This window comes from Scleropages formosus, chromosome 13 (genome assembly GCF_900964775.1).
Source record: "Scleropages formosus chromosome 13, fSclFor1.1, whole genome shotgun sequence".
NCBI lineage: Eukaryota > Metazoa > Chordata > Actinopteri > Osteoglossiformes > Osteoglossidae > Scleropages > Scleropages formosus.
The window spans coordinates 19,896,056-19,922,766 of record NC_041818.1 but is presented as its reverse complement, the minus strand read 5'-3'; the positions used below and the strand labels follow the sequence as shown (position 1 = coordinate 19,922,766).

The window sequence follows — 26,711 nt, the reverse complement described above, 5'->3', positions numbered from 1 at the left end:
GTTGTCTGCGTAACCCAGAAAGACAGGTGTATTTCGGCTCCACTGGGGGCGGGGGTGCGCTGAGGGCGAGAAAAAAAAGAATAAAAAAACATTATTCAGCGTGTAAGAAGCTCAATTATCACCCTCATCTTAGCGGCGTGTCTGTGTGCAGTTACTCGCGGGGAAGTGCGCGCCAAACGCAGGAGCGCGCGCGTGTCTCTCCCGGGCCACGTGGGGCTCGCAGAGCAGCGCGCGAGACCGGCTTTCGCAGTGTCGGTTGATTGGTTCTCCCCGCCTTCGTTTACAAAATGGACATAGAGTAAAGATTGGGGACAAGAGCGGGTAAAGAGGAGGCAAAAGACAGGTAAAGATAGTTAAAACTGGCGGAGCGTCACACTGGTCTCAGTGGCGAGATGAAGTTACAGTACAATATTGGCGACGCGCAAAAGCACCTTAGTTTTTTTTACCTGAGAAATTTTAGGGTAAAGATATTGCTCAAAGTACTTCAGCTGAGACTGAAACCTGCAACATTTGGGTTGAAAGGCAGGAGCTCCAACTAGCTTCTCTTTGTAGCAATGCTGATTCCTCAATGGTTTATGCACCGATGTGCATAATGTGAACAGTAATGTGAATATGACTTTGATTGTTTATGATACAGTTTATGATTTAAAAAAAAAAAAAAAAAAATCCAATTAAGATAAGAAATTAATCACTGATAATACCTATAATTAAAGGTACAGTTAAGTTATGCCTAGATGTTACTGTCCCTGGGAAGGATGGTGACTGGGGGGGGGGTGCTACCGGTGCCCTTATGGGTTATGGGCTGCGAGGTTGGATGTGGGTTTAAATCAGCCTCTGCACAATTTGCATGCCCCCCCCATGTTCTCATGGGTTTCTTCCCACAGTCCCAAGATGTGCTTCAGGTGACTGCAGATTGCCATTGGTGTCTGTGTGTGTGTGTTTGCGTTTGTGTTTGTTTGTGTGTGATTTCTCTGCAATGGACTGCTCTCCCATCTGGGGTGTACTCTGCCTCACACGCTTCGGTTCTGGATTACATTCTGGATCAGTGTGACTTGACATGTGGTTGTTGATAACTGAGGGATGTTGGATGCAATGTATAGCAATGTGAGTTTATAGATGTTTTTTCTGTAAACAAAAACACTTCCTGGTTGTTGCAGCTGCAAGGACACCGAACTTTGATGTTTTCTGTGCTCACTCTGTATACTGATATGATTTAGTCTGAGTGTGTGCGATTATGTGATTGGTTGGTCTGACCGTTGTGTATTTTCCGTAGAGTGGTTATGACACTGATGCCCATCTACACTCTGAACCCCCATTTCACCCAGACTCCTTGCAGAACATCCTGGGGGAGTATGGACTGGTGACGCCGGTGAGCACGGACGCTGAGGGCAGGTTCCTGTCGCACTCCGTGTCGGCCGGGCAGCTCCATAGGCGCCGGAGGAGGGAGACGGCCACGGCAGAGCACTGGGAGGAGGACGAGGAGGAAGACCACGCGGAGCGCGCCGACAGACTCTTCTACAACGTCACTGTCTTCGGCCGGGAGCTCCACCTGCGTCTGCGGCTCAACTCGCGACTGGTGGCACCCGGAGCCAAGATGGAGTGGCAGGAAGACTCCAACGGCAGTCGCTCCGAGCCCCTGCTGGGGAACTGCCTCTACGTGGGCGATGTCACCGGCATGAGGGGTGCGTCCGTCGCCATCAGCAACTGTGACGGCCTGGTGAGTGTGCTCCTCCGCCATGCCTCCCGCCATGGTGTGGGGACTCCTGTCAGCTCTTTACTACAGCCTTTTTGCTTGTCTAGGTGTTTTTGGTGTAAATGAGCTTTGCTTTTTTTTTTCTTGCTCATCTGCAGTTTTTTTTTTTCCCTTTAAATGTTTTTCTTACCTTTTCAGCTTAGTTGATGTTGTCTTGCATTTTGCTTGATTTGTGTTCATCTGTTGGATGGCTTTGTGAGTGTTGGGGAGGGAAAGGAGTGTGAAGGGTGGAACTCTGCCCTGTTCTCCTGAACATGTCGATTGAAGAATTTGTCAGTGGACTTTTTCTCAGAGACTGACCATAGTCTGACCCAGGGGTTGAGAGGGAATCAGTGGTCAAGCCCACATTTATGATAGAGTTGCTCCTGCTCTTGTGATGTGCTCCCACTCACCTTCCTTTGAAGACCCAGGGTCAGTGTGTTTACTAGGAATGGGAAACAGTTCTCTGTTCGTCCTGGAGGTAGCGGTTAAAGAAACCAAAGGAGAAGAAGGCAGGAGGGTTTTTCAGAAACCGATTTGAGACTTTGATACTTCAGGTTTTCCCTTAGCTTATGAGCTCTGAGGTTTGAAATGATTTCCTACCAGAGTGGAAAATGTTGCTCGAGCGGCAACGTCTACACTCAGCGCGACTGCTCGGTAATGTTTACTGACACAAGGGTCAATTTCAAATAATGAAGATGTATGTGTGTTTAGACAGTGAGCCTGTTTCTGCTAAACTCCAAAGAGCTCCAAAGTCAACACATTACCTGGCACCTATTGTGCAGTTTGCTCACTTAATTCCAGGAACCTTGAGGAGCTGAGCATTGCAGGGCTCCAGAGCGATCCAGAAGCCAATGGCATCCCTTGACTAGAAACAAAACCGTGGGGCTTCTGCATCAGAAGCGTTCTCTGTGTGTCATTTCACTGGCTGTCCTGTTCTTCCTCGGAGTTGTGTGGGCCAGTCCAGCAGCAGGTTTGTCCAGCGATCATGCTTATGGGTGACCTTGACGACGGTGCCAAGACGCGAGTAAGAGTGCCTCATTAATTAGAGGCGTATTCATTATTCAGATGAAACAACTAACGTTTTAGATGGCGCTTGAAAATTACACCGGTGAGATGAAAAGTGGCGCCCAGCCAGGGAGCACAGGGGCCGGGAGCAACTCGTTCTTCGTCTTGGCCGGCCTCCACACTCTTGAGTGCTGTGGGGATGGAGGGTATTGCCAGTGATGCCGGCAGCCGGCCACGGAAGAGCCACTTGGCAGATTAAAGTGCTGTCACCTATCCTGGGGGGCTGAAGTGGTGCTCGTGGGGGTGGGCTAAGTGCAGTGGACGTACTGTGCACATTGGTCAAGGGCTGGAGAAATGCTTACTGGCATGTGCAGGAAATTGTGACGATTGTCAGGTCATGTCTTGTCTTGGCTTATCCAACCAAAGGCTTTGCATGATGGTTAGAGGGAACAGTAAGCTGGCAAACAGGAGAGAACACTGCTAACACTCACAATAGGTAGTAAAGTGCTATTGTGACATTTTTAACATACATATTTAGCTGATGATTTTCTCAAAGTGACTTGCAGTGTTAGGTTTGTATGCTAAGCTGCTTACAGTTTTTTGCCCACTTATACAGTTGGGTAATGTTTACCGGAAACATTCTTGGACCATACTGAACGGTACTGGAACATAGGGATTTGAACCCAGGTCTATCTACTGTAATGTTATGAGTCTAACTGCTACTGAACTCCCCCCTCCTTTAATTAGTTACAAGCACTATGTAAAAGAGTGATGACAATACAGAAGTCTTGAAAAGTGAAAAAGTTTGGGGCATTGGTATAGCAAGAGCTTTGAAGCTGGTGGCATCCTGTGTCAACTGCCTGTTGCTGGGTATGCAGAAGCCAAGGTCCAGAACTTGATCTGACGGCTGGCGAAGGGGGGAGAGACTCAGGGGTGTGAGATTCTGTTACTGTTTTCAGGGCATACAGCAAATGCCATCAGAGCCAGAGCTTTTAATGCAGTGGTTGTTGCGAGTCACTATTGTTACTTGACATTTCCAACAGTTGGTGGATGGTTTCCGCTCCGTCTTTGGAGATGCTTGTGATCTCAGCCTAGCGTGTAGACTATGGTGCGAAATGCACTCTGCAGATTTCATTTCCCGGAACAATTTAGCTTTCGACAAAGTGGCAGCATCGCGTGTTATTGGTGCTTTGTTTGTTCAGCACTGTTTGGGTTTCTGGGTTGGCTATTGGGCGGCGATGTTAACATGGGAAGTGATGCACAACTGGAATTCACTCAGGAGCGTCACACGAAAACCAAGACGTTTCTGCACAACAGATGCTTGGAAGGGAACTTGGGCTCCGAAGGCTGAATATAATTCTCTTTCCATCTTCCAGTTGTGGAAAAGCTTCCCTTTTTTTCTTTCAACGTGCAGCTAGGAGGACTGTAGGATGATAGGCAGTAAACAGCGAGGGCACTGTCTGGTCGCCTCAGTGAAGCGCGAGCTGAAGTGGTCATGGCAGGACTTAAGTGGGAGTTAGCTGCATGTCTCTCCCTGTTTCTTTCCACCTCCCACTCTCTCGCTCTCTCTTGCTGTCTCTCCCCCTCCATCTGTCTCTCCGTGTGTTTCTGTCTCATTTCCTCTGTTGTCTCCATCCTTTCACTTGCGTTCTTTGGTCACCTCCATGGTCAGTGCTTGTCTGCTAGGAAGGGCTCATTGCCTTTAGGTTGAAAGCCCATCGCTTCCTTTCCTGTCATATCCAGTTCTTCAAAGCCCTTTGAACCTCAGACCCCCTGGTAGGTATGTGGCTGTCAAGGAGTGTCCAGTGGTCAGGTGTGTGCAGCTCCCTCTCTTTGTGGATGAAGAATGCTGGCCCCTCGGCCTGGTGAGGATTCTAAACCCAATGTCACCTCCCAGCTCTCCTCTCTCCGGCCCTCACCACCCCAATACTGTCTGAAACAGCTGGCAGCCATGGAACTAGAAGAGTGATTTGCAGGAGCAGTGGCTGCAGATGGAGGAGCAGGTAGAGCACTAGGATAATCAGAGGGCACAGAGCCAAATGATAGGGTGTGCAGCCAGGGACACGCAGGAGAGGCAGGGCCACGGCAAAGAGGAGGTTATTCGATGGTTGTAAACATAGGGTTTCCCTCTCCCAGAGGGGTGTTTGCCATTTTGCCTGTCAGGAGTGCATCTCAATCCAGTCTTAAGCTCTGCCGGTGTCTCTGCTGCTGCCTTGGCAACAGGTGAACACACCTGAAATCTGACGCTCAGCGCTGTGCCTGGCTGCATTCATGCACGAAGTCTGAAGTCCCAAGAAGAGAGGAAGAGGGAAATGAAGCAAGGAGGAGCTGAGCTGAGCTGGCAGAGAGTCATGGACATGGGCAGTCCCTACTGTGTCCATTTTGATCTATAAACACGCCCACCTGGGGGGTACACTATGGCCTCCCAGTGCTGCAGGACAGAGAGACTGATGTCTCATCCTTTAGAGTGCCCACATGTAATTCTCTCCCTTCCAGATATGTGTAAGTGTTCAGCAAGATTTTGATCACCAGCCAGACCATTGGATGATGCTGTTGCCTGTGATTTGCTAGATTTACAGCCCTTTCACATTGCTCTTAGTCAAGCTATCTTGTGGTTTTCAGTGATGTATAGGAAGAGTCTTCTCTTAGAGTCTCTTCTCTTCCCACTTCACCGTTGTGCCCCCATGTTGCATCTACCATGGTCGAGGGTTGTAGTGGAGCAAGTGCAGCCCAGCTGGAAATGCTTGGGGTGGACTTTGGCACCTTGCAGTGTGAAAGAGCACGTGGATATTGTAGAGGAAGAGGAGCGACGGATGTATAAAGCAGCCTGGGACCCAGCGTGTCAGTATGGCTCCTGCTGGTTAGAGACATCCTACCCTTCACACACAGTAAAAATGACTTCTGTCACCTCAGAAATAAATGCTGGAATTGGCAGTATGTATTCATCAGAGGAATGCACAAGAGAATATGCATTTTTTTCTAAAAATCACCTTTTTTTTTTTTTCCCCTCACTCTTCCACCTTCAAGCTGCTAGTCATATTCCAGGATGGCCTTAGAGAGGGAATATTTGGTATTCAGGCCTGCACCAGTGGGGAATTCGATCTTGGAAGGTTTAAGAGCAATATTTAAGACAGCTGCCTCTTTGCTGATGCCGGAGTGGAGGAACTCCTTAATGATGACATTAAAACCACTTAAGAAAAAGATTTGTTAAGGAAATCTGTGAAGTTGTGCACGGGCACGAGAGCAGCCTACTCCTGCATACCCGCATGAGTTCCGTCTCCCGGATGCGGCTGTTTCCCACATGCGCAGCCGTTACAATTTTACGTTTTTATTTAATTAGCCAGCGCTTTCATCCAAGGTGGCTGGCGGGGCACCTGTGGGAAAACACGGTGATGTCAGGGAACAATAAGGCCGCTGTGCCAACACAGTAAATGTCCAAATAATATCCAAATGGCTGCAGTGTTACACAAGAGAGGGACTAAAATGGATAGAAAGCAGAGTCTGCATGTTCACATTCTGAGCAGTAGACTACTGAAGCAAGGAGCTTGTCGTGGTCAGATGTGTGTGTTTGTGTTTTAGAAGAGTAGCTATGTGCCAACAAGACCTTCTGCACCTTCTCGCGCGTTTGTGTTTGTGCATATGCTGAACACGCGTGTTTCTGCATGTGGACACTGGCAAGACTTTCATAGATATTGCAAAATGGGTGAAAAAAAAATTGTCTGCAGGAAATGCATGTCTTCATAAATTTAGTGAAATACTCTAACACAATCCCCCAGGACCTGCATTTGTGTGGATGGATAAGGGCAGGTCCAGCAGAGCTGCCATTGCTGAAATTGCGGTGCGTCCACATTTTGCAAAAAAATAAGATGATGCTTTTCCATCCCAATGATCCAGCAGTTGCGATTAAGTCATGTACTGTCTTTTGCAGCGATACCGAATACAACAGAATTCTTTCACAAAGTGGTGGAAGTAATTTTAATTTACAACTCTGCACTTGGTAGACACTTTTCTGTACAGCGATTTGCAATAACAGTAAGAAAAGCACTAATGAAAATATGAGGACAGTTATAGTAATTGCTTAGGATATGTCAGCAGTCATCAGGCTGCCAATATTGCTCTATCAGGGAAGTAAGAGGAGTAGAGTGAAATGATGCAAATCGCTCTGAGTTCTCGAGTATCATTTCAGTTGAGTATGTTTTGTCAATTTAATTTAATTTGATTTGCTTTAATTTAATTTCAGCACAGACTGCTTTATGGCAAGTCACTCATTGAATGGCCTTATTCCTATAGTCAGTTCCACGCTGCCCCTACACCTGACACCTACCTACCTTGGCTGGAACATATCAAGTTGGCTCTGTCAAGTTTGTCATGTCAAGTTTCTCACCAGACTATGGTTTGAAGAGAAATAAATGTGATTTGTTATTTTTGGGGTAAAATAATAAAAAAAAAAAAAAAAAAAAAAAGCTAAATTTTGATAACCATGGAAGTCGTCTTCAACTCAAGGCAGTGGTATGTCTTGAAAAGCATCAAGGCAAAATGTCAATGACACTGATCCCTGTACTGTTGGCTCCAGAAGTCATTACTGCAGCCGCATTAAGGAGTCATTGATAAAAGAGGGGAGGCTGCGGGAACACCAGCCGTTGCTGCTCACGAACACTTATCCCCGGCATGCCGTACGCTCCTGCCATTGTGAAACATTAAGCAGCTCTCTAGTGTATAATCAGCTCCAAATGAAATGATCGTCTCAATTACAGATTACACAACCATAATTGACCCCCGCCCCAGTGAGTGCCAGGCGGTGGGAAACGGGGGAGGAGAGGATCAGACTTTGATTATAGGCTGCGGCATGCGCGGGACGCTCTCTACCGACAACACGCAATTACTTGATCTAAGCGCCATTACTGGCTCGAAAGTGGCAGCTTAAACCTGGAGCTGGAGTGAGCGGAAAGTTCTGGGCACACTGATGCCTTGATGATGTCAGTAATAACTGTCCAGGTTGGAGCCACAAACATCCACCAGGTTGTTTTGTTATTATGGGGTGACTGTATGAAGGCAGTTGAAGATACCCCTTGGACATTGCTGTCAGGTTCTGAATGCATCATATGGCAATAGAAAGGCCCTGGGTTCAAATCCCTGCTCCTGCTTTAGTACCATTGAGCGAGTTACTTCACCCTAAATTGCTTCAGTAAAAAAAGATTCCCTGCTGTGTAAATACGTTAATCGTAGTAAGGAGGTGTTGATGTTCCACTTTCCCTCAGAACTGCTGAATCTCTTTTAGCATTCAGGAAGGGTCTCAAAACATTTCTTTGGGACCCACTTCTGTCCTGATCTCCCAATAACCCCATACAGTAGAGTCACATCATCTGTCACAAAAACTTTTCTATTGCTTGTCAGACTGATTTCAGCAAGCAGTTACTAAGTAGTGTGCTGCAGTCTTTGTCAAAGCACAGGTAGCTTGTCCATCGCACATCTGCATGTTGTTGTGAAATGCACTTTTGTTCACTCTGAGTTGCAGTGTCACTTTGGAGAAAAGAATTAACTGAATGTATAAATGTGAAAACAGGTTATCACCTCATTTATTAACAAGGTATTTTGGTGTGGTATTCCAGGCCAAACAGCAGTCTGTCCTAAACATGAGCCTGGCAGCAGGTGCTCAAAGCTCTCTTGCCTCCCTGGGTGTGCTTAGCCCTTATGTCATCCAGCCCAACCCCGGTATTTCACACTGGGACACACACTCCTTTGCTTTAGCATGTGGAGATGAGCTGCCATGTTCTCCTGAGGTCCTGCTTGTCCGTGTGCTTTTTGCTCACATTTCTCCATGTATGTGTAAACTCCAGTGGGCCACCAAGACTGCTAAGGACGACAGCTCGGGCCATGTTGCCCCACTGAATTTGCCGGGTTATACAGCTGTCAGAGGTGCTGTCTTTCGCCGTCCCGAGTTAGAGCCACCAACGCCTGCCACGCCGGTTTGTTGTTGTGGAGTAACTGTGCGTTTTTGAATCTCCGTAGGGAAGGGGGTGTTTTGACACTTTGGTGCATGCAGTAAAGTGGAAAATTCTCACATTGTTGTACTCATTCGCACCTCCGTCTCCAAAAGCTGTTGTTCTTTGTTTTGTTTTTGCGTAAAATGTGCGCATGCACGCATGCATACACACACACACACAAACTGTGTTTTTTTTTAATTTTATTTTGGTTTGTCTAGGAGCTGTAATAATTCTGTGTATCATCTTGCATAATGTGCTCAGGATTTGTTAGGATCCAGAAAAAAAGAGAAAGGAGCTTCCTTTTTGTTTGTTATCATGATTGACAGGCTGGCTGTCAGGATGAGCAGGCGTTTGAAATGGAGTAAAATGACAGACAGACAGAATGTTTGCGACCTCCTCGGGGACTTTTGTCGACATGTTAAGTAGTCATAGCAAAAGATGCTATAAAAACGCTCCCCCCCCCAACAAGATTGGAATGGAGGTAACTTCACCACCCCTACCTTGATACATGATATGATAATAGGTCATAGAGTTTTTGCTGAGGGTACATTTGAGGGGTAGGAATGTTTCAGCCACAATGAAACTGGAGATGTAGACCTTTTATATGTTATATTTTGGGTGTAACATAATACAGCATTTATGGTCTGAGTGAGTGCTGCAGTTATGAGTCAATGTCAGCAGGTGGCATAGTGATTAGAACTGCCACCTTGTACTTGAAGGACCTTGGTTTAAATCCCACCTGGTGCTGTAATACCCTTGAGCACGGTACTCCAGCAAAAATTATCCAGCTGTATAAATGGGTAAGTCATTGTAGTATCATGACACTATAGTGAATTGAAGGAATGAATAATAGTAGTAGTAATAGAATGGTACCGCCAGGCTGTACATGTGTCATAGCTGATTTGGTGGAGCTAGACGCCACCCCCATGGTGAGTGAGTGAGCAGACAGTACACAACCTTGATGCTCAGAGTACTCACCCTTCAGGTCTGTACTTTCACACAAAGCACACAAAAGGCACAGGCTTCTGTATGTTACCACATGTGTATTGTCTGCATCCACTGCTGTTTGGACTGGTAGTGCTGTCGTTGCCCATTATTTACTTCTTTGTCCACAAGTTTTCCCACGTTATTCCGACTATCGTGTGCCAAACAGCCTGCAGTCTGCTCTCCAGCGGGAGGGAGGAGCACACGCTCCTTGGGGGAGCAAGACGAAGGACGGAGAGTTCCACCAGCGTGCATGTCAGAGGCTCTTGCGTGGGCGGTCTGTCTTCCTGCCTCTGTGCCTGGCAGCTCAGGTGTGTGTGTGTGTGTGTGTGTGTGTGTGTGTGAGAGAGAGAGAGAGAGAGACCAGGGATGTTCTGCTCTCAGTTTCACTCATGGTTGTCAGCTGGAGTTCCAGATCTGATAAGATGGTTACTAATTACTTCCTTCTGTGTCTCACTCCAGTGTGGTGGAATCTTTATCTATGCAGAACACAGCAAAAAAAAAAAAAAAAAAAAAAAATTATTGCAAGTATTATTACTTCTTGCTTTACATGTGTTTAAACCAAATAAATATTCATATAGTGAACATTTTTAACTGATTTACTCTACTGAATTTTTTGGAGCAGTTTAGGCTAAACGTTTTATGCATAGGTTCATCAGCTGAGTCTCCACCTTGATGAGCACCTGTAATAAGTGAAACAGAATATTTTTACCACTTTGCTGCCCTTCATACCATGCCACCTTGTGTGGATACCTTAATTAATACTTTACTGTGGAGTCTACTGGTCTTTTTTGTTCTTCCTTCCCAGAAGGGTAATGCTGCGGGGGGTCGTCACTGTGCAGCTGGAGCTGGAGCTGGAGTGCATTTTGATGGAGATGTAACCTGGCAAGACTTTGGTGAAAGACCACCTCTGCCTGCCCCGGGACACCTCACGTGGCCTTTCTGTCTCCTCACAATTCTCAATTTGTCTTTCCCCCACCCATGTCATGCATCCACGTCCCACACACTGCTCATTGCTGTCGATGACAGACACCGTCTTACGTTCAGACCCCCTGTCCATTAATATGGCCATCAGAATGTAGCATCCAGGAGGGGCATGACCATTCCTCACTTCTTGTGGGGACATGGCATTCCTGTCAAGGCCGACTTCTACCGCAGGCAGGTGCCGGGGTGTCCACGGTCCACCAGACGGACAAAGCAAGAGGGATACCAGGCTTCGGTCCGTGGGTCAGGGATCCAGCAGAGGCGCAAGCTGTTGCTCGCATTCTATTAGCAGCAGGACTGTGAAATTAGCGCTCTCCGCAGTCTCGGCACCCAAGGGACCCAGGCTTTGAAAAGTCAGGTAAACGGGGCAGCCTGCCTCAGTGTTGCCATGTCTAGAATGCCTGTCAGTTGTGGACAGGCGTTCTTTGAACACCCGCAGAGTGAGCCGTGCTGTGAAGTCACGTGAGGACCCATACCATGGGACCAGCGCGTCCCCTTCACTGTCAGTGGTGCAGCGTAATGTGAGCTTGTGACTGTGAAGATGTGACAGAGACAGGGTTATTTTCTGTTCTCGTGTGTTTCTTTTTACAGCGTGCATACGGTATAGCCCTAGTGGTTACATGCGATTGTTTGTCATTTACATGTGAGTCTCTCTGTTTTGTTTGTATGTAAATATATGTGTTGGGTTTACTTGTGAGCATCGGTTCTGTTTGTGTGCATCCATCACATGTCCGTGTGTAATTGTTTTTATTTGGCTTACATGTCAGTTTCTGTGTTTGTTTTACATAACAAGGTCTGGGTTTCCTTTCCATGTCATTATCTGCATGTGGTTTACCTGTGATTGCCTGTGTTTGATTCACACATGAGCATCCCTTTGCCAATGCTTTGTATATGAGCTGAGGCTTCCTCTGCCCTCGGCCTCCAAACAGGAGCAGTGGGGCGGGCGGCGAGGGGTTTAATCCAGTTAGGGAAGGTAACTGTGAGGAATGGCCGGGCCCGGCGTGGCACGGTGATGTATTATGGTAATTTGGAGGGAGCTGGAGAGTATCCGCTGGTGCGGCCCCGCTGATGGGCTCGCGTTCAAGGATCCGTGAACGCTTCCACAGAAATAACACTTAGGGTGTCCCCGCGGGCTCGGGGAGACCTCGCCATCCTCGCTTTAATGCAGCACCGAAATGGAGGCTGTTTCCGCGCATCCTGTCAGTTTTGTGAAGCCATGACTGACTGACTCTGGCCCTCTTGGCTCGCTAATTGGCAACAATAGAGAGGCCCCTTCTTTTCCAAAAGATAGTCGCATTGCTAGCCTTGTAATGTGCTTTATTATTGTAATTTGCCCAGTGTGCTGTGTATATGGGTTTTACCTGTTTCCCTTCCACATTTTTTTAGCTTGGGAATAGTTTCTGTGTGTGAATCCCAAGGTGATTCTCCTGAAGAGTAATCTGGTAATGCTGCATTTTATCAGATCACTTTCACGTTGTGCTTTGAAAAATCAACGCATATTCTGTCAGCTAAGAGTATATTCGCAGACCTTCCAGAACCCTGTCATGCAGATGAGATCAGCTGACCGAGGGCCAGCGGCGATGTGCACTGCTGTTTTCCCCCTTTCTAAATAGGGCTGGAGAGTGGATCTCACAAGTGCGGTGAATCTTATAAGGTCAGAAGCATGGTCCGCCCTCATTTATTCCTCTGATTTGGTGCAGTTTTGTTTGGTTGTCATGAGGAGAAGCAGTTATTCGCTGGCTCCCCGTCTTACAAACACGACTGGGACAAGAAGTCTATTTGAAATTCATTTTTTTGTAACTCCTAACCAAATCACTCACTACACCCCAACAGGAACGCCACTCTCCTCCCCTTGTGGCCACTTGCTAGTCCCAATCATGAGAGGTCCAAAATCAGCAGTCTGCAGGTTCTTGGTTTTGGCTCTGATATGGTGGAATGAGCTCCCTCTCTCCCTCAGAACTGCTGAGTTCCTTCCAACATTCAAGAAGGGTCCCAATACACATCTTTCAGACCAGCTTCTTTCCTGATCTCCCATCTGATTTGTAAACTTGCAGCTCCCCTCCTGCCCCGATCGCCTTTGTATGTCGTGTCAGATAGCTAGTTATATATAATGTGCGCAGAAACATCGGACAAATTGACAATTGCGCACCTTCATCTTAAAGTGCTTTGTTGCAAAATGCAATTTTGTTTCTTAAGCTATATTTCACTTTTGAGAAAAGTGTCTTCAAAATGAATAAATAAAAATGTGTAACTTCAAAGTTATATTACCGCTAACTCGCAGTCAGTGACAGCTCGCTAACACGGACTATAAGATAGATAATATAGATAAGACTGAAAATAAACAGTAGAAAATTTGTTTATTGATCATTCGTGAAAGAAGGAGGCAGTTTATACCCAGCAAATTAACTTTCACTTTGCCACCGTGAGACCTCCAGCAGGAGATGGGAGGACCTCGAGTTCACGTGCCGCTTGGCCTGGTCCCCGAGGTTGGGGGCCACTGTGTAAGTTGACCATCCCTCCCTCAGAGCAGCTGGGTTACCCAGAGATATCCACAGCAGCAGGGGGCTGGAAAGAGTGGCCATGGGCAGAGTGCTTCCTGAGAGAGCTCATTGTGAGACTGTTGTCTTCTGTTCGCTTCTTCAGCTGCTGCATTATCATAAACAGGCACAAAAATACTGTAATTCGTTTACTTACAGCATCAGTGGCAGGTGAATGAGACACTGGAAGTGCTCCATAACGTGAGCATATTTCTGAGAACTCTACAGTGTGCAGCTAAGAGCTGTTTTTCTATAGCCTTTAGCTATAAACTCCACTGTCATATTTGTCCTCTTTGAAACGGAACTCTCACATCATGTTGGCAGCGTGGATGCATAGTGGTTCTATCCCATTATCTAATTTCTTTGGTAGTTTCATCCTTTGATGCAAAGTCCTGGATAAAGCCATGTGAAGATTTAGTAAAGCCCAGCTCGCAACAGCCCACACCTTGGAGAACCTGCGCTGCTTTCCCAACATCCAAGGAAGCCTGCTTGAGAGACTTGTTTTTTTGTGTCCATTCTGACAGCCACATCAGAGCACTTTGGACATTTTTCAATAAATTTTGCCAGCATGAATAAGTAGTTGTTTCTTTTTCATTAATTTCTTTGCTTTTGTGAGTGTTGCCTTCTGTACATCATAAAGCTCCAGAATGCAGGTTGGGTCTGAATATTTTATTTAGGTGGTTCAGGGGTGGGAGGGACAGCATGTCAGCCAGAATATCTGCTTAACCTACTTGACACAGCTTGACCATTCCTTTGGAAACTTTCTGTACATAGTCCAGGTAGGGAAAGTGACATCTGTAACTTATAGGAGTGTAGAGTAAAAGACAATATGGGAGTAACAAAGTGATTTTAGGATAACATCATAAAAGTGGTTTTTTTTTTTTTTTTTTTTTTTTTTAAAACCTTCCCTCTTGCCTCTCACTGATATTTATTAAAAAAAAAAAAAAGTGTCAGGGGTTAGATTTCTTCTTTGTGACTGCAGTTTGTTTTTCCAGATTGCAGAGTCCACCAGACCACAGCTGGTGTATGAATACCAGCCTCCCAAAATTTCATTTTATCACGGAGTGTCCTCTGGGTGGACTTTTAACTGTGTCTTCATCCACGTTTTCACAGTACTCCTCCATTCCTTCATTTTTATTCTCATAATTCACTTGTCCTTAGAAGTTTCGCTCACTGTGCTTGACAGTTTCCATTTTTGCTCACGTGTAGTGTTTACACGGCTCGCTGTGCTCCTGACTTCGCACCATGGAGCACTGCGTGCGTATAACAGACACCCCCTGCAGTCAAGTGTCCACTGCACTTAGGTGCTATAACCAGTTTGCCGACTTTAAACAGGTAGTACTGAGATTTGTGCTTGTGCCCTGAGATGATTTGCCTAGCCACTGGTCATCTGTGAGGCAAGTCAGGACAGTTCCAGGAACGTTCATTACAATCCCTTGTCCCCTCCGGGAGCTTCCATCTCCTCCTGCACTGGCTTGCGTGAGCTTTGATTGCACCCTTTTCTGGCACATACCGGGTGTTTCGGGGTATGTCTTGGGCTGCTAGTAACATGAGACATGTTAGGGGTCCTTCGATGAGGTCCTTAGCATTCCTTAGGCCACGAGTGTAAGTGCATTGCATCGTCTTGTAGGGTTGGTACTGCAGTTATATTGTGATCCAGTAAATGTCAGTCTACTTTGTGCTTTTACTTCTGTTACTGTCTGGCACATTACCTCTGTGAAAACTGCACATAGAAGTAGATCACCAGCTTTTGTGCACCGCATAGTAACTTTTTGATCTCCCTTACTCCCTCAGAACTACTGAATCGAGCATGTAAGAAGGGTCTCACATTTCTTCTCGACTCACTTCTCTCATGGTCTCATACATTCTGTATAAGTTTGCACCGTATCATCTGTTAAGATCATCTATTTCTTATTAGAATCAGTTTTCTAGGAAGTTATGTGTGAAAATATGGCATTCAGAGCAAGCCGCATGCTGGCAGCCCAAGTTACCCCAGTGTGGGGCTGCTGTCTGCCCGTTGTTGTACATCCCTTAGATTCCCACTGGTCGCCGTCTTCAGGGTCCTGAGGATGGAGCTCCCAGCAGTGTAGCCAGAGCCTCCCTGCTATTCACCCATGCACCTACACAGATGCTGCCCTGACACGTTTGCGTATTTGCAGGGCGGCACATGGCTGACGTACATGTGAGCCCAGAGGCCTTCCCCCGAGTATTCCCAGCATGGACCGAGCGCTAGAGCCACTTCATGCCAGGTGATTTATGGCCATGTTTGCTTCGCTGTTTCACCGCCGTTGTCGGAGTACCACGATGAAACAGCGTCAGTCGTTGGCCTTAACTCTGCATGACCCGCGAAAATCAACCACTTGTCGCCTGTATGAGCGCTGTAGTACTGTGGTAACGGTGATGCCCTCGCCATGGATTTGACATGCAGTTTTGCTGTAATGGGATTTGAAACAGTCGTGTAATGAGAGCTAATGGATAAGTGTGTAATTCTGTCTCATGCAGATATTCTGCTGCCAGAGGTACACCCCTGTCACTTTCGCTTCCAAGTGGTAAGTAGTAGTTTGTTTACTACGGCACATTAGGGTGTGGAGAATGTGTGAACGAGGAAGGAGGCAGACTACATAAGTGTGAGGGTGTGTATGTGTGAGTCTTTCAGATCAGTGACCGCAATGTCCAACGGAAGGTGCAGCTCTGCCACCTTCTCTTCTTTCTTGTCAGTATTCATGGCTCAAGGCGGGGGACTGGGTGAATGGGGGGGTGGGGTTGCTGATGAGACGGGGCCTGAGAGAGATGGGATAGAGTGGGACACAGAAAGTGGCTTACACATCAGATCTAGATGCGAAGACAAGACAGGTCACCGGAGTTGACAGGAGGAATGGATCTCTCTGTCCCTCCCTCCTTTCCTCTCATCTCCCTGGACTCCCTCCTTCCATCATCTCCTCTTCCTTGATACTCTGTCTGTGCTGGAGCGGGGCCCAGACCGGCAGCCTGCGTGTTACAAACCGTTTGGAAGTGACATATTGACACCCTCGTCAGGATTTATAGTACGGTAATCAGCCCTGCTGGAGTAGAAAGAAAAGGCACAGAAAATATCTCAGCAGAAAGGCACCAGTGCGGTGGACGTCGAGGCCCGATGTTTGTGAAGAGTGATCTCCTTCAGAACACAGTTTCTCCACATTAAAGGGAAATAATAAACCTCTTCTAGTTGCACAATAGTCCCCCTCCCCCAGGTCTATCATAAAACCCTAGAGCACGGAAATGTAGACATCCAATCATGTATTTAACCTAATGAAGACGATTAGTGACATCTTTTATGTAATTGGGTCTCTGGCTTTTTTTGCTTGTTATAATTGTGGGAGAGGGTGTGCATGTTCCAGGTTACTTCTCAGGTGAACCGCTTTACATATTCTAAGCTGGCAGGCCGCCATAAAGGAGATCTCGTGCTGCCGTTGTGCCTGCAGAGCTGTGTGACGGGTAATCAGTAAGCAAAAGTCTGCAAGGAGGACTTTCAGGGGAAATTCCTACTTATCGTTTGTTTTGAACTACAGAAGATGTCCTGAAGTTTGGGTGCGAATGCTTTGGTGACACTCTGTACCTGTGTTGTGTTCTAGGGCAGGTGTGTGACCACAGTACGGGACAGTTTGACAGTATACGTCAAACCAGAAGGACAGGACTTTGCTGTGTGCATATGTTCCTGTGTATTGTGTTGTATCGAGCTGTAATACGCTGCCAGCATCAATGTGTGTCACGTGACCAACAACACATGGAGGTCAACGCATCCTTTTACAGCACCAAGACAAACATGCTTCAGCGAGTGAGATGGTACGACCCTGGTCACACAGGTGAGCACACAGCTGAACCCATACAAACATGCACCAGTACACAAACAGGTGGGAGTGCACATAGCCCATCGTTGAATACATTTCCACTTATTCATTTAGCTGATGCTTTTCTCCAAAGCAACTTAGTGTCAAGTACAATGATTTACCCACTTATTCGGCTGTGTAGTTTTTACTGTATCAGTTTGCTGTATGTACCCTGCTCATGGGTGTTATTGCAGGAGATGGGGTTCGAACTTGTGATTTCCAAGTACAGTTGCTTTTTCTGGAACTACTACACCGCCTGCTGCCACCGCACTCACACACGTGTGGTCACACGCAGATAGAATGCTCTGAGAGATGGCCGTAGACACACGCTGGTGGTGTTGTCTGCTGGGTGACATACTGCAACGAGGGCCATGACATAGGCTTACTCTTTGGGGCTGTCCTCTGACAATGAAGATGCTTTTTGGACAGGCAGCCACAGGGTGATTTCTGGGATACAGAATTAGCCATGTTTCCTTTGGATTTTTCTCCACATTTTTTCCAGTGGTAGTGAGTGGGTACGGGCAGATGGAGGCACTTTGCTGTAAACATAAGAGTAAAATGAAGTGGGGAGAAAAACCAAGCTCAGGCAAGACTGAGAGGGAAACTAGTTATTCATTCCAGATGCTATTCAGCAGGTTCACTCCTTAACACAACAGGGCTGTGTCACTAAGCTGGTGGAGACATCCAAACATCAGCAGCCTGTTGCTTTAATGAAGGATGCTCCTCTGTTCAGTGCAGTGTTCCACAGGCAAATACTTTAATCCCAGTGAAAAACTAGGAGCGAGCCTCCCAACTGTTTGCCATGTGTTACATTCAGATACTCAGTCTACCAGAACTGTAGACCATTTACACCAGAGACGGAGCAGAATACCCTCAGTGGGGGGAAGAGCCTTGCGGCGAAGGCTGGCTGAGTGGACAGATGTTCTGTGCACAACACTGGCTATCCTGAAAACTGCCTGTTGTGGAGATGCTTCTGGGTGGGAAGTCAGCATCTGGATGCCTTTGGTTACTTACTTACTTAGGATCCACCTTAAACAGGATTTATGATAGTACTGTATGACACTCACAGTTTTTACAATTATTTTGTTTCTCTTCATATGACCAAGAATGTAAACTGAGAACTATTTGCCATGAACACACTCTGTATGAATAATAGAATATTATATTGGGTTTCATCTCTTGAAAAAGCAAAAACATTAAGCACCTGCTGCTCTAAAATGTTATTGTAGAGGCTTTTTCATTAGAAGTTTCTTTAGAGATGAGGCCAAGCCACGTAACTAAATAATAGTATCTAAGGACTGATTATTTTACATCCAGAAACTAGTTTCAAATGAGGATATTCTATATTAATTTCAAACAAGAAGTTAGGTTTTTTTTTTTGGTAATATGAAGAGGGTATTTCAGTATAAATATGACTGTGGAACCTGGACCTCTCCGACCACGCATATGGTGAATAATCTGGGCATTAGCAGTCAAGACCATACTGTGTGACTTTGGTGTCCAAGGACACTGGCATGTTTGCCGCATATATTAAGACACGGGGGGGGGGGGTTGGGACACTTGCTTTCAGCCATGTGCTTTCAAAGAAGCGAATGAGAAATGACTGGGTTTGTAACGGGGTCATTTTGCAGAAGTGTACTGATGTTGCCTGTTGATGTGTGCAGTTAAAACAGGGTTGGGAAGGGGGGTTGCATGTTCAGTGTGCTTCCCAAGTGGAAAATGATGGCAGCCCGAGGGGCCATCCGACTGTCCACACAGTTTAGATTTAACCATGAATTAATAACCACAGAAACCAGAGGACAGAAGTGAGGGCAGCATTGGGAGTGGGACTTGAGAAGGGATTTGCGATCGAGCTGTGGAAGACCACTGGGAGAGTGGGTGAAACAGAATAAAAGCAGCTTTTTTCACACAGGTAATGTTTCAGAATCTTTGTAATCATACAGCAACACACTTTCCAGTGCTTCTTTGTTTTAGTTTACAGTTCTCGGGCAACATGTTTATGTGGCCCAACTACCTCCAAACCAGTCTGAAAATTTCTTGAGTCCCACATGCGCATACCCACTCATGGGGTCAAACCATACATTCATCATTTTGGTGCAAAATTTGCAGCCCATGTGACACCAATAATGTAACACACTGGCTTGTGTGACACCCATCTGTACTGAATTTTTACCCCATAATTTGCCCATTTCTGTTACAGGAATATGATCCCCTGGTGAGTGCTTTTCATGATGTATCTTATAACACTTGCATTTGTATCCTCTTAGAAAAATTCAAGCTATACACATCGTGCATTGATTCATGTGATCTAAACAACATCCCAAGAGAGCTGTTACCTTTTTTGCAATTTGTATTAATTTCATCTTTGCCTTACATTTACGTGTATTCATTTAGCACATACTTTACTGCAAAGCAATGTATATCTCAACAAAAAATACAATGGGCACAGTTGAGATTTAACCATGTGCACAAATGCCACTCTCTCAAATCCGTTTGCTGAGAGGAGGAATGTGAGTTTGTCTAACCATCCTGATGAAATAGGAAGTCCTTTTCATATTCCTACTTCCAGTCCTTGTATAAAAAAAACGTAAGCCTGATTACTCTGATTTCATAAATAAGTAACTGCTCTTCCATCTCGGTCATGGGGGAAATGACTGTGTTGACAAAAACTCCGGAGGCTGCGTAAGCAGGAGGACCCTGCTCATGTGAGAGCTTTGCTGGAAGGAAGACGAAGCTTTCTAGACTTATGAGGAAAGCTGTTTCTGAAGCTACCCTAAAACCCAGAAAAGGTGCATTTCTTGTTTATTAAGAAGAGCTGCTCGAAAGAAGGGGACATTGCAAATCAGAGACAGCTTTCGGACCCAGGGTCATCTTTGACAAGGGGAGCAGAGTCCTCCCAGTCAAGCTGCTTTAATGGTCTTTATGAGGATTAAACAGCCAGATGGCTATCAAAGCCATCACCAGGTCCATGGAGCATCAGCAACAATCAAACTAATTACAGTTGTGTAGTTAACAAGGAGGGGATGGTATTCTCCAGTGCTGAGTGGTCCTACAGAGTTTTGATGATCCTTCCTCTGTCCTCCATACTGCCAAGTTTCCTTTGCAGCAGGACACATGGAAGAGCCTGCTGTCCCTTGCGGAGAAGCCCTGAAGGGGGAATCCACACAGCCACTGCAGCTGTTTCACTCCGGCTCGGCACAGCAGGACGGTTTGTTACCCAGGATGCATTGCGATGAGGAACCGGAGGGCAGCATGTATTGTACCACCAGCACAATTGCTGCTCAGATTCCCAGCAACCTGCACTGTGGCATTAATTAGAGTGTGACAGGTAGGACGGTGACAGAGACAGCTGTCGGAATCAGTCTTTGTATTGCCGCTCAGCAACCAAGAGTATATACCCTATACAGCAACAGGATCGTATTTTAGAATTTGAAAATGGAGGATTTGTGGAATAAGATCCCTGTGGGCTAAACACATCTGCAGAGGCATCAGCTGGGTATTGCCTGAAGCTGGCCACAGAGACCTCAGTCCTTCTACTGATTGAAATAGTTGTGTTGGCACCTTCTTCCACCGGTCTAGCTGATTGCTTGGCACCAGCCAGAGCAGCCAGAGCCACAGTGGCCAAGGCCACGACTCCCCTGCCTGTGACGTGCTTCTCTGGCCATGGCTCTGGACAGCCTTTCATGCAAGGCACAGATGGGGCTTGCGGGCTTGGCATCAGGACCGGAGGCTCATTTGGCGAGGAGGAGGGTGTGGGTGGAAGTTGGAGGGTGTGGGTGTGTGGTGGGGGGACAAGGGAACAGCAAGTTTGCAGGTTAAATTCTGTTGGTGGTGGTGAGGATGGTATTGGGGAGTTGTGAAGGTGGACCTTCCTACTCCCCTCTCTTAACTCTTCTCCTTGTAGGCTATTCAGTCCAACTGTGTAGCTCCCTAAGCTGTTCAAGAAGGGTCTCAAAACATCTCTTTTGGACTCACTGCTCTCCAGGTCTCCTCTCCACTTCATAAATTTACAACATTTGTCACAAATGCCTTTGTATTTCCTACATGTTCCGTATGTAGGTAACTATGTAACATATTCTGGTTTAAATGGTGAGAATGTATTTGAAAATTCGAGAATCTCATCTGCATCTATGTCTCTCCACCTGATCGTGAAATGTACTTTTGTTTTCATTCAGTTGTACATTGTTTTAGATAAAAATGTTTGTTAAATGCATAAATGTAAATTGTAGCTATATTGAAACACCACCCTAACCCTCTCCTCTTACCCTAGAGGCTGGAAGCTGCTGTTTGGTTGGTAGAGTGGACCAATAAAAAAAGTAAAGGTCCAGCCCAGTGATTTATGCCCCTTTTATTGGCTCTAGGATGAGACTTGACGATGAAGCTGTGTTGGTGGGCCAGGGGCCCCTGGTGCCTTGTGAAAGCAGGCAGACAGTGGTGGGTCATGTGCTGGGCAGCCCCACCTCCCCATCCCTGGCAGCGGCGGGCAGACACATCAAGTAATTAAAAAGATAGAGGCAGAAAGTGGAGGGAAGAATAAATCATACCGCCTTTCAGAGCATCTCGTGGAGATGGAACTATCACCGGGACAATTCTTTATTAAAAGGGGCTTATGGAGAGAAGGGCAGAATTAAAAAATCCCTCTCTGCTCACCCCACCCTGTCCCCTTGTGTGTCTCAATTGCCAGCCCCTACTGATAATGTCATCAAGGTCCCATTACTCAGTAATGCCCAGAGGAGGGTGGCTCGTTTGAAGAATGTCCCCAAACGTGGGGTAATAACGTTGCATTTTCTCCTAAGTGGATATATTGTTATTATTTATTGATTTAACTTAAGAGGCACTCGTGTTTAATACTTCTAGCATTGGCGATTGGAGATGATTAGAGCTCCAAATCCAGTTGTGGGCCTCATTGCGGTGTGTTTCTACATAGAAACACGTGTGTGTGTTTGCACAAGTGTTTGTGTGCGCGCGTGCAGATCGTGTCCTGTTGGTTTTTTCTTCGTTTCGAGACATTGCAGCACAGCGTCCATCCAACGCTTAAATATTTAGATGTATCTGTCAGCACAGCTCAGAGAAGTCTTGGTCTTCTGGAAACATCTGTCTAGGGATAAGGCAGGGAAAGAGAGAGAGGAAAGACAACACAGAAAGCGAGGGACTAACATACCCTAACTTATGTCTCTAGACTAAATCCATCTATCATCCTACAGTCCTTATAGCTGAGAGTGAAGAGGAAATTCAGTGGCAGATTTCACATTATGTAACTTATTTATTATTTTATTTTGTTTTTTTTTTAATGTGTCTACTGAGCTATGATTGAAGGTTGGATCAGATGGCAGGTTTATTCACTGAAAAATCCTTGCTGGGTTAGTTAGTGAAGCCTGGCCTTTTGCCGTGAGATTAAGGCCAAGATTGTCAGGTGGGATGGTGACAGATCGCCCAGTGGAGAGTTTCAAAGTTGTGTGTAAAATGCCAAGATCAGCTGTTTAATATTTCAGAATAATGGGTATGTGGTAAAGTGTGTATACTTTGGAACTCTAATGGCTATCCCAGACGTTCAAACACCACCATGAAACACTAATAATTATCTCTATTACGTAACAAAACAAGGTAGTTTACAGCTTTTTGTTAAATTTTTATATTTGACAATAATAATTCTAGTAAGAACGATGTCCCTTTTTACTTGAGCTCTTGGTTTGCGCCATCTAAAGGGTAGGAGGTCTTTGCCTTGAGTGCCGTATAATCCCCAGGTCTGATTTGAAAATGACAGGCCTGGACATCTGGGTCCAGCCCCACCCTTCCCCCACCCTCATCATCCCATTCGCACAACAGAAAAAGTCCTCCTGCCCAAGGGACGAGAATGAAACCCAAAAGAGGGCCAAAAACAGAGACTTTTCCTGGGCCGTCTGTGGTTGCTGTGTCCTTTTGGCATGATCCTCTGCGAGCATTCTTGTGGGGAGTTGAGTTGGTGGAGGGAGCAGACGCTTAAGGAGCTGTTACAAATGGCAGAGGAGTAATCTATCTGGCGCATTCATTTTTGAAGACGGAGGGAAAGAAAGTGAAATGTTTTACTGTTTTGGGAAGCGTGACAGCGGTTGCTCCAGAGTGCAGACAAGAGCAGCTGCGTGCTTGACCTGTTGGTCCAACTGTCCGTGCACTTTTGTTTTCTTTTCCCCTCAGTCTTGGACCAGGGGGCCTCCCCTGCGTCTCCTCCTTGGCCCTGACTGGATGTAACAAAGTGGGAATAAATAGAATAAATACAGTGTTTGCAGTTTGGGTCAGAATCTCTGAGCAGCTTTAAGCAACAACTTTCTTCTGTGTTTTGTGGTGGCCGCCGGGTTTGTTTGTTTCTTCTGCTTTCCTCCCAGGTGGGCTAGAACTGCTCTGAGTGCAGCAGAATTGACTTTTCGGAGACGGGGGCCCCACTGCTGCAATCAGTGTTGACAGCTTTGATCCATTTGATTGATTGATCGGCGCCAGGGGTGTGAGGCGCGGCGTTTTCTGGTTTCATAATTTGCTGATCAATCAGAGTGTTTAGTGCCACGGAAGCAGGCACAAAGGCAGGTGGGGGGGTAGGTGGTGGTGGTGCCACACTTCCATAGGCTTGGATGTGGTGTTTTTAGTATGCAAGCTCTATACAGGCACCAGCCAAAAGAGCTTGTCTCCCTCCCTCAAAACAAGAAAAGAGGGCAAACTTGGAATCTTTCTTTCCTGGCACTGTGGAGTTGGCATTAAGGAATGGAATTATTCACATCTGTGAAGGCTGGTTAATATTTCAGCAGCGCTAGCGACTGTACCGTGTCATTGACCATTAACGTTAACCTGGCTCTCTCCCCAGCCCAGACCCCCACACCCACCATAACTTTTAATTCTCCTTGTTCTTCTGAAAGTAAGGGCGGCCATGCATGCCAGGTGGCGCAGGACTTAGCCCAGGTGTTTACTCGTGCTTTGAGATAGAGACTTGGCCTTCTAAGACCGCCCCAGGCTTTGGTCCGAACCCATCTAGACCTCTTAGTGAAAACCTGTAAGCCGGAAGCTAGACATGCACTTGGTGAGAACATTTTCCACGTATGGACATATGACTCTGACAAGGGCACAGTAGCTGTTCAGCGCTAGTGTCTCGAGTATAGCCAGAGCAGCTAAGAGTAGTGGCACTGAGAGGTGAAAGCAACGGACATAAGAGATTCCAAACGGGGCAAAACAGGGGCAAGAGGCTCCAACAAGAGAAGACTACCTGTTGGAGCACAAGAAGTGCCAACAAGGCTAAAGCAATTTAGGAACAATAATGACTGACAGGCTAAAGAAGCTATTGGGTCCTGAAGACTCCAACATGACCAGAACAAGCAACAGAAGTTTGTGACTCGGACAAGGGCAAAGTAAATAAGTTCTGGTGACTCTGAAAGGGCCAAATTAGTGCTAGTGACTACAAAAAGGCCAGCACAACTAACAAGAGCTAGTGAAACTGTGAGGCGAAAACAGCTAACCAAGTTTGAGTAGCTAAAGTGGGCAAGTGACTCCAACAGTGCTAAAGTACCAAAGAAGGCTAATGACTGTAAAAAGACTAAAACAGCTAACAAAGGCTAGTGACAACAGCAAAGGTACAGCAACTCGGTACTTGCTTTTAACAGTTGTTTTTATTTCTTTATTTATTTATTTATTTTGAAAAAATGATATACAGCGAAGGCAAAAATGCATTTCACCAACAGAGAGACAGAGATGCAGACATGTGATTCATGAGTAGAGTCGGTCAGTCCAATAAACCCATCTAGGATCCATTACATTATAAATGGCTGTATGTAAAACTGATTGGGAGATTTTTTTGATGGACAATGTAGTGACATTTTATAGAGTCGATCAGGACAGAAGGGGGTCTGAAAGAGATGTGTTTGGAGACTCATGAATGTTGAGCAGGATTCAACAACTCTGAGTGCAAAAGGGAGCTCATTCCACCACAGGTAACCAGGGCTGGTGGCTTGGACAGGGCTGTAAAACCTAGCGGGCATCAGGGACTCCAGCAGATCCAAAGTAGCTTCCAACTACTACTGACTCCAATGAAGGCTAGCAAACAAGTGACTATTGACTAGCACTTAAGTAAGGTCTTCTAAAATCTATTGTCTAGTGTAATTATTAATGCATTTTTACAAATAGTTTGAATGTAATAAACATTTATTTGAAACCTAAAATTTAATCATAACACTGAACGTAAAGTAGGTGACTGGTGCCTTTTTAGTTTGTGTGACACAAGCGGGAGCCATCAATCATTAGTCTGAATATTGGTATATTTATTTCAGTCATACTGACGGCTGGATTTTCATGAGTGTAGGAAATGAGCTTGACGATTCTGACTGTAGTTGTGTTGTAGAGGTCGACATGGATACCATTCTGTTAGAGTTATTTCCCCTCATTAAAACTGTGGACCCTCCAGTGCTGTGGAGGCCACAAGTCCTTCTTGCCAACTAGGCTCACAATAGATCTAATTGATTGAAATTATATCACAGGCTGGCACCCTGGGAGATGGTATTTTGGTGGGGTGGATGGAAATGCGACAAAGGCATCTAGCAAATGTCTGTTGCTAAATGCGGCCAGCTCTTTGTGCACCCCCAGCAGGTCGATGTCGGGCACGGTGGGCCTGCGAATGGTGGGGTGGGGTGGGGTGGGGGGGGTTGCTGCCGGAGCGAGAACTTGAGCTGAATCGATCGTGTCAGACCTGGTGGAGTTTGGGGGGCTTTTCGTAAGAGGTTGGCAGACTGGCCAGGGAAAGGTGGAGGTGGAATTGTATTGCCACCTGTCCTGCTCCCTGCCTACAAACTGTGCCACAAGACTGGGGGGCAGGACCCTGCTGTTGTACCTTTGCGAAGGGAAATTAACCTGAATGGGGGTAGAGAGATGCATTTTAGAGCATGCACTGGGAAGCTCCAGCCAATGAAAAGCAGTGCATCAGCATGGTGTGCCTCAATAGGATTCTTTTACACATGGGGACAATGCACAGGGCAGTGGGAGTTACCGTGATGAAGAAAAAAGAGTAGGAGAGCAAAGGAGGCAGCGAGAAAGAGAGGGGTTATTCCTTTGAATGCAATATGAGACTCCCAGCGGAGCAGCCCAACCTTTAGAACAGCAACTTCCCTCCTGTCTTGCTCATCATCTCACACACACACACACACACACACACACACACACACACACACACACACAGAGTATGCAGAATGAGTATCATCTAATCATACCATGCTGCTCTGCCAACACCGTGCTTCCCCACCTGTTTACCTGTTGTTCTGCTCTGAAGACTGCTTGCTCAAGACCCCCTGGGAAACAAGCTCAGCACGTTGCTCCACTTGGTCCAGCAGAACAAGAGCCCCTGGGGATACTGCTGCTCTGGCCAGGTAGGAGGCTGCTTAAGGGCATCCATTGCTCTCCAAAGCACAAGCTATTTATCCCCTGACGCTTTGCTCACTGTCCCTAACCGCATCATCATTGGCACCATAGCGGACCACAAACACCCGAACCGATGTTCATCACCAGCCCCACCTCTTATAGCACTTGGAGAAGACTGCTGCGAGAGATGTTCGGGACGAGGGAGTCGCCTGTCCACGCGCCACTGTCTCAGGATGCACAGCCGACGGCG

At 46.4% G+C, this 26,711-nt stretch overlaps 1 protein-coding gene across 1 annotated transcript in view; it reads left to right on the top strand.

Moving 5' to 3' along the window:
• LOC108936843 (A disintegrin and metalloproteinase with thrombospondin motifs 2-like) overlaps positions 1-26,711 on the top strand; it is a 110,749-nt gene that overhangs the window by 1,882 nt on the left and 82,156 nt on the right. Inside the window, exon 2 of the mRNA XM_018756464.2 lies at positions 1,326-1,717. Within this exon, the coding sequence (XP_018611980.1) occupies positions 1,326-1,717 (392 nt within the window). The remainder of the gene's footprint in view (positions 1-1,325; positions 1,718-26,711) is intronic.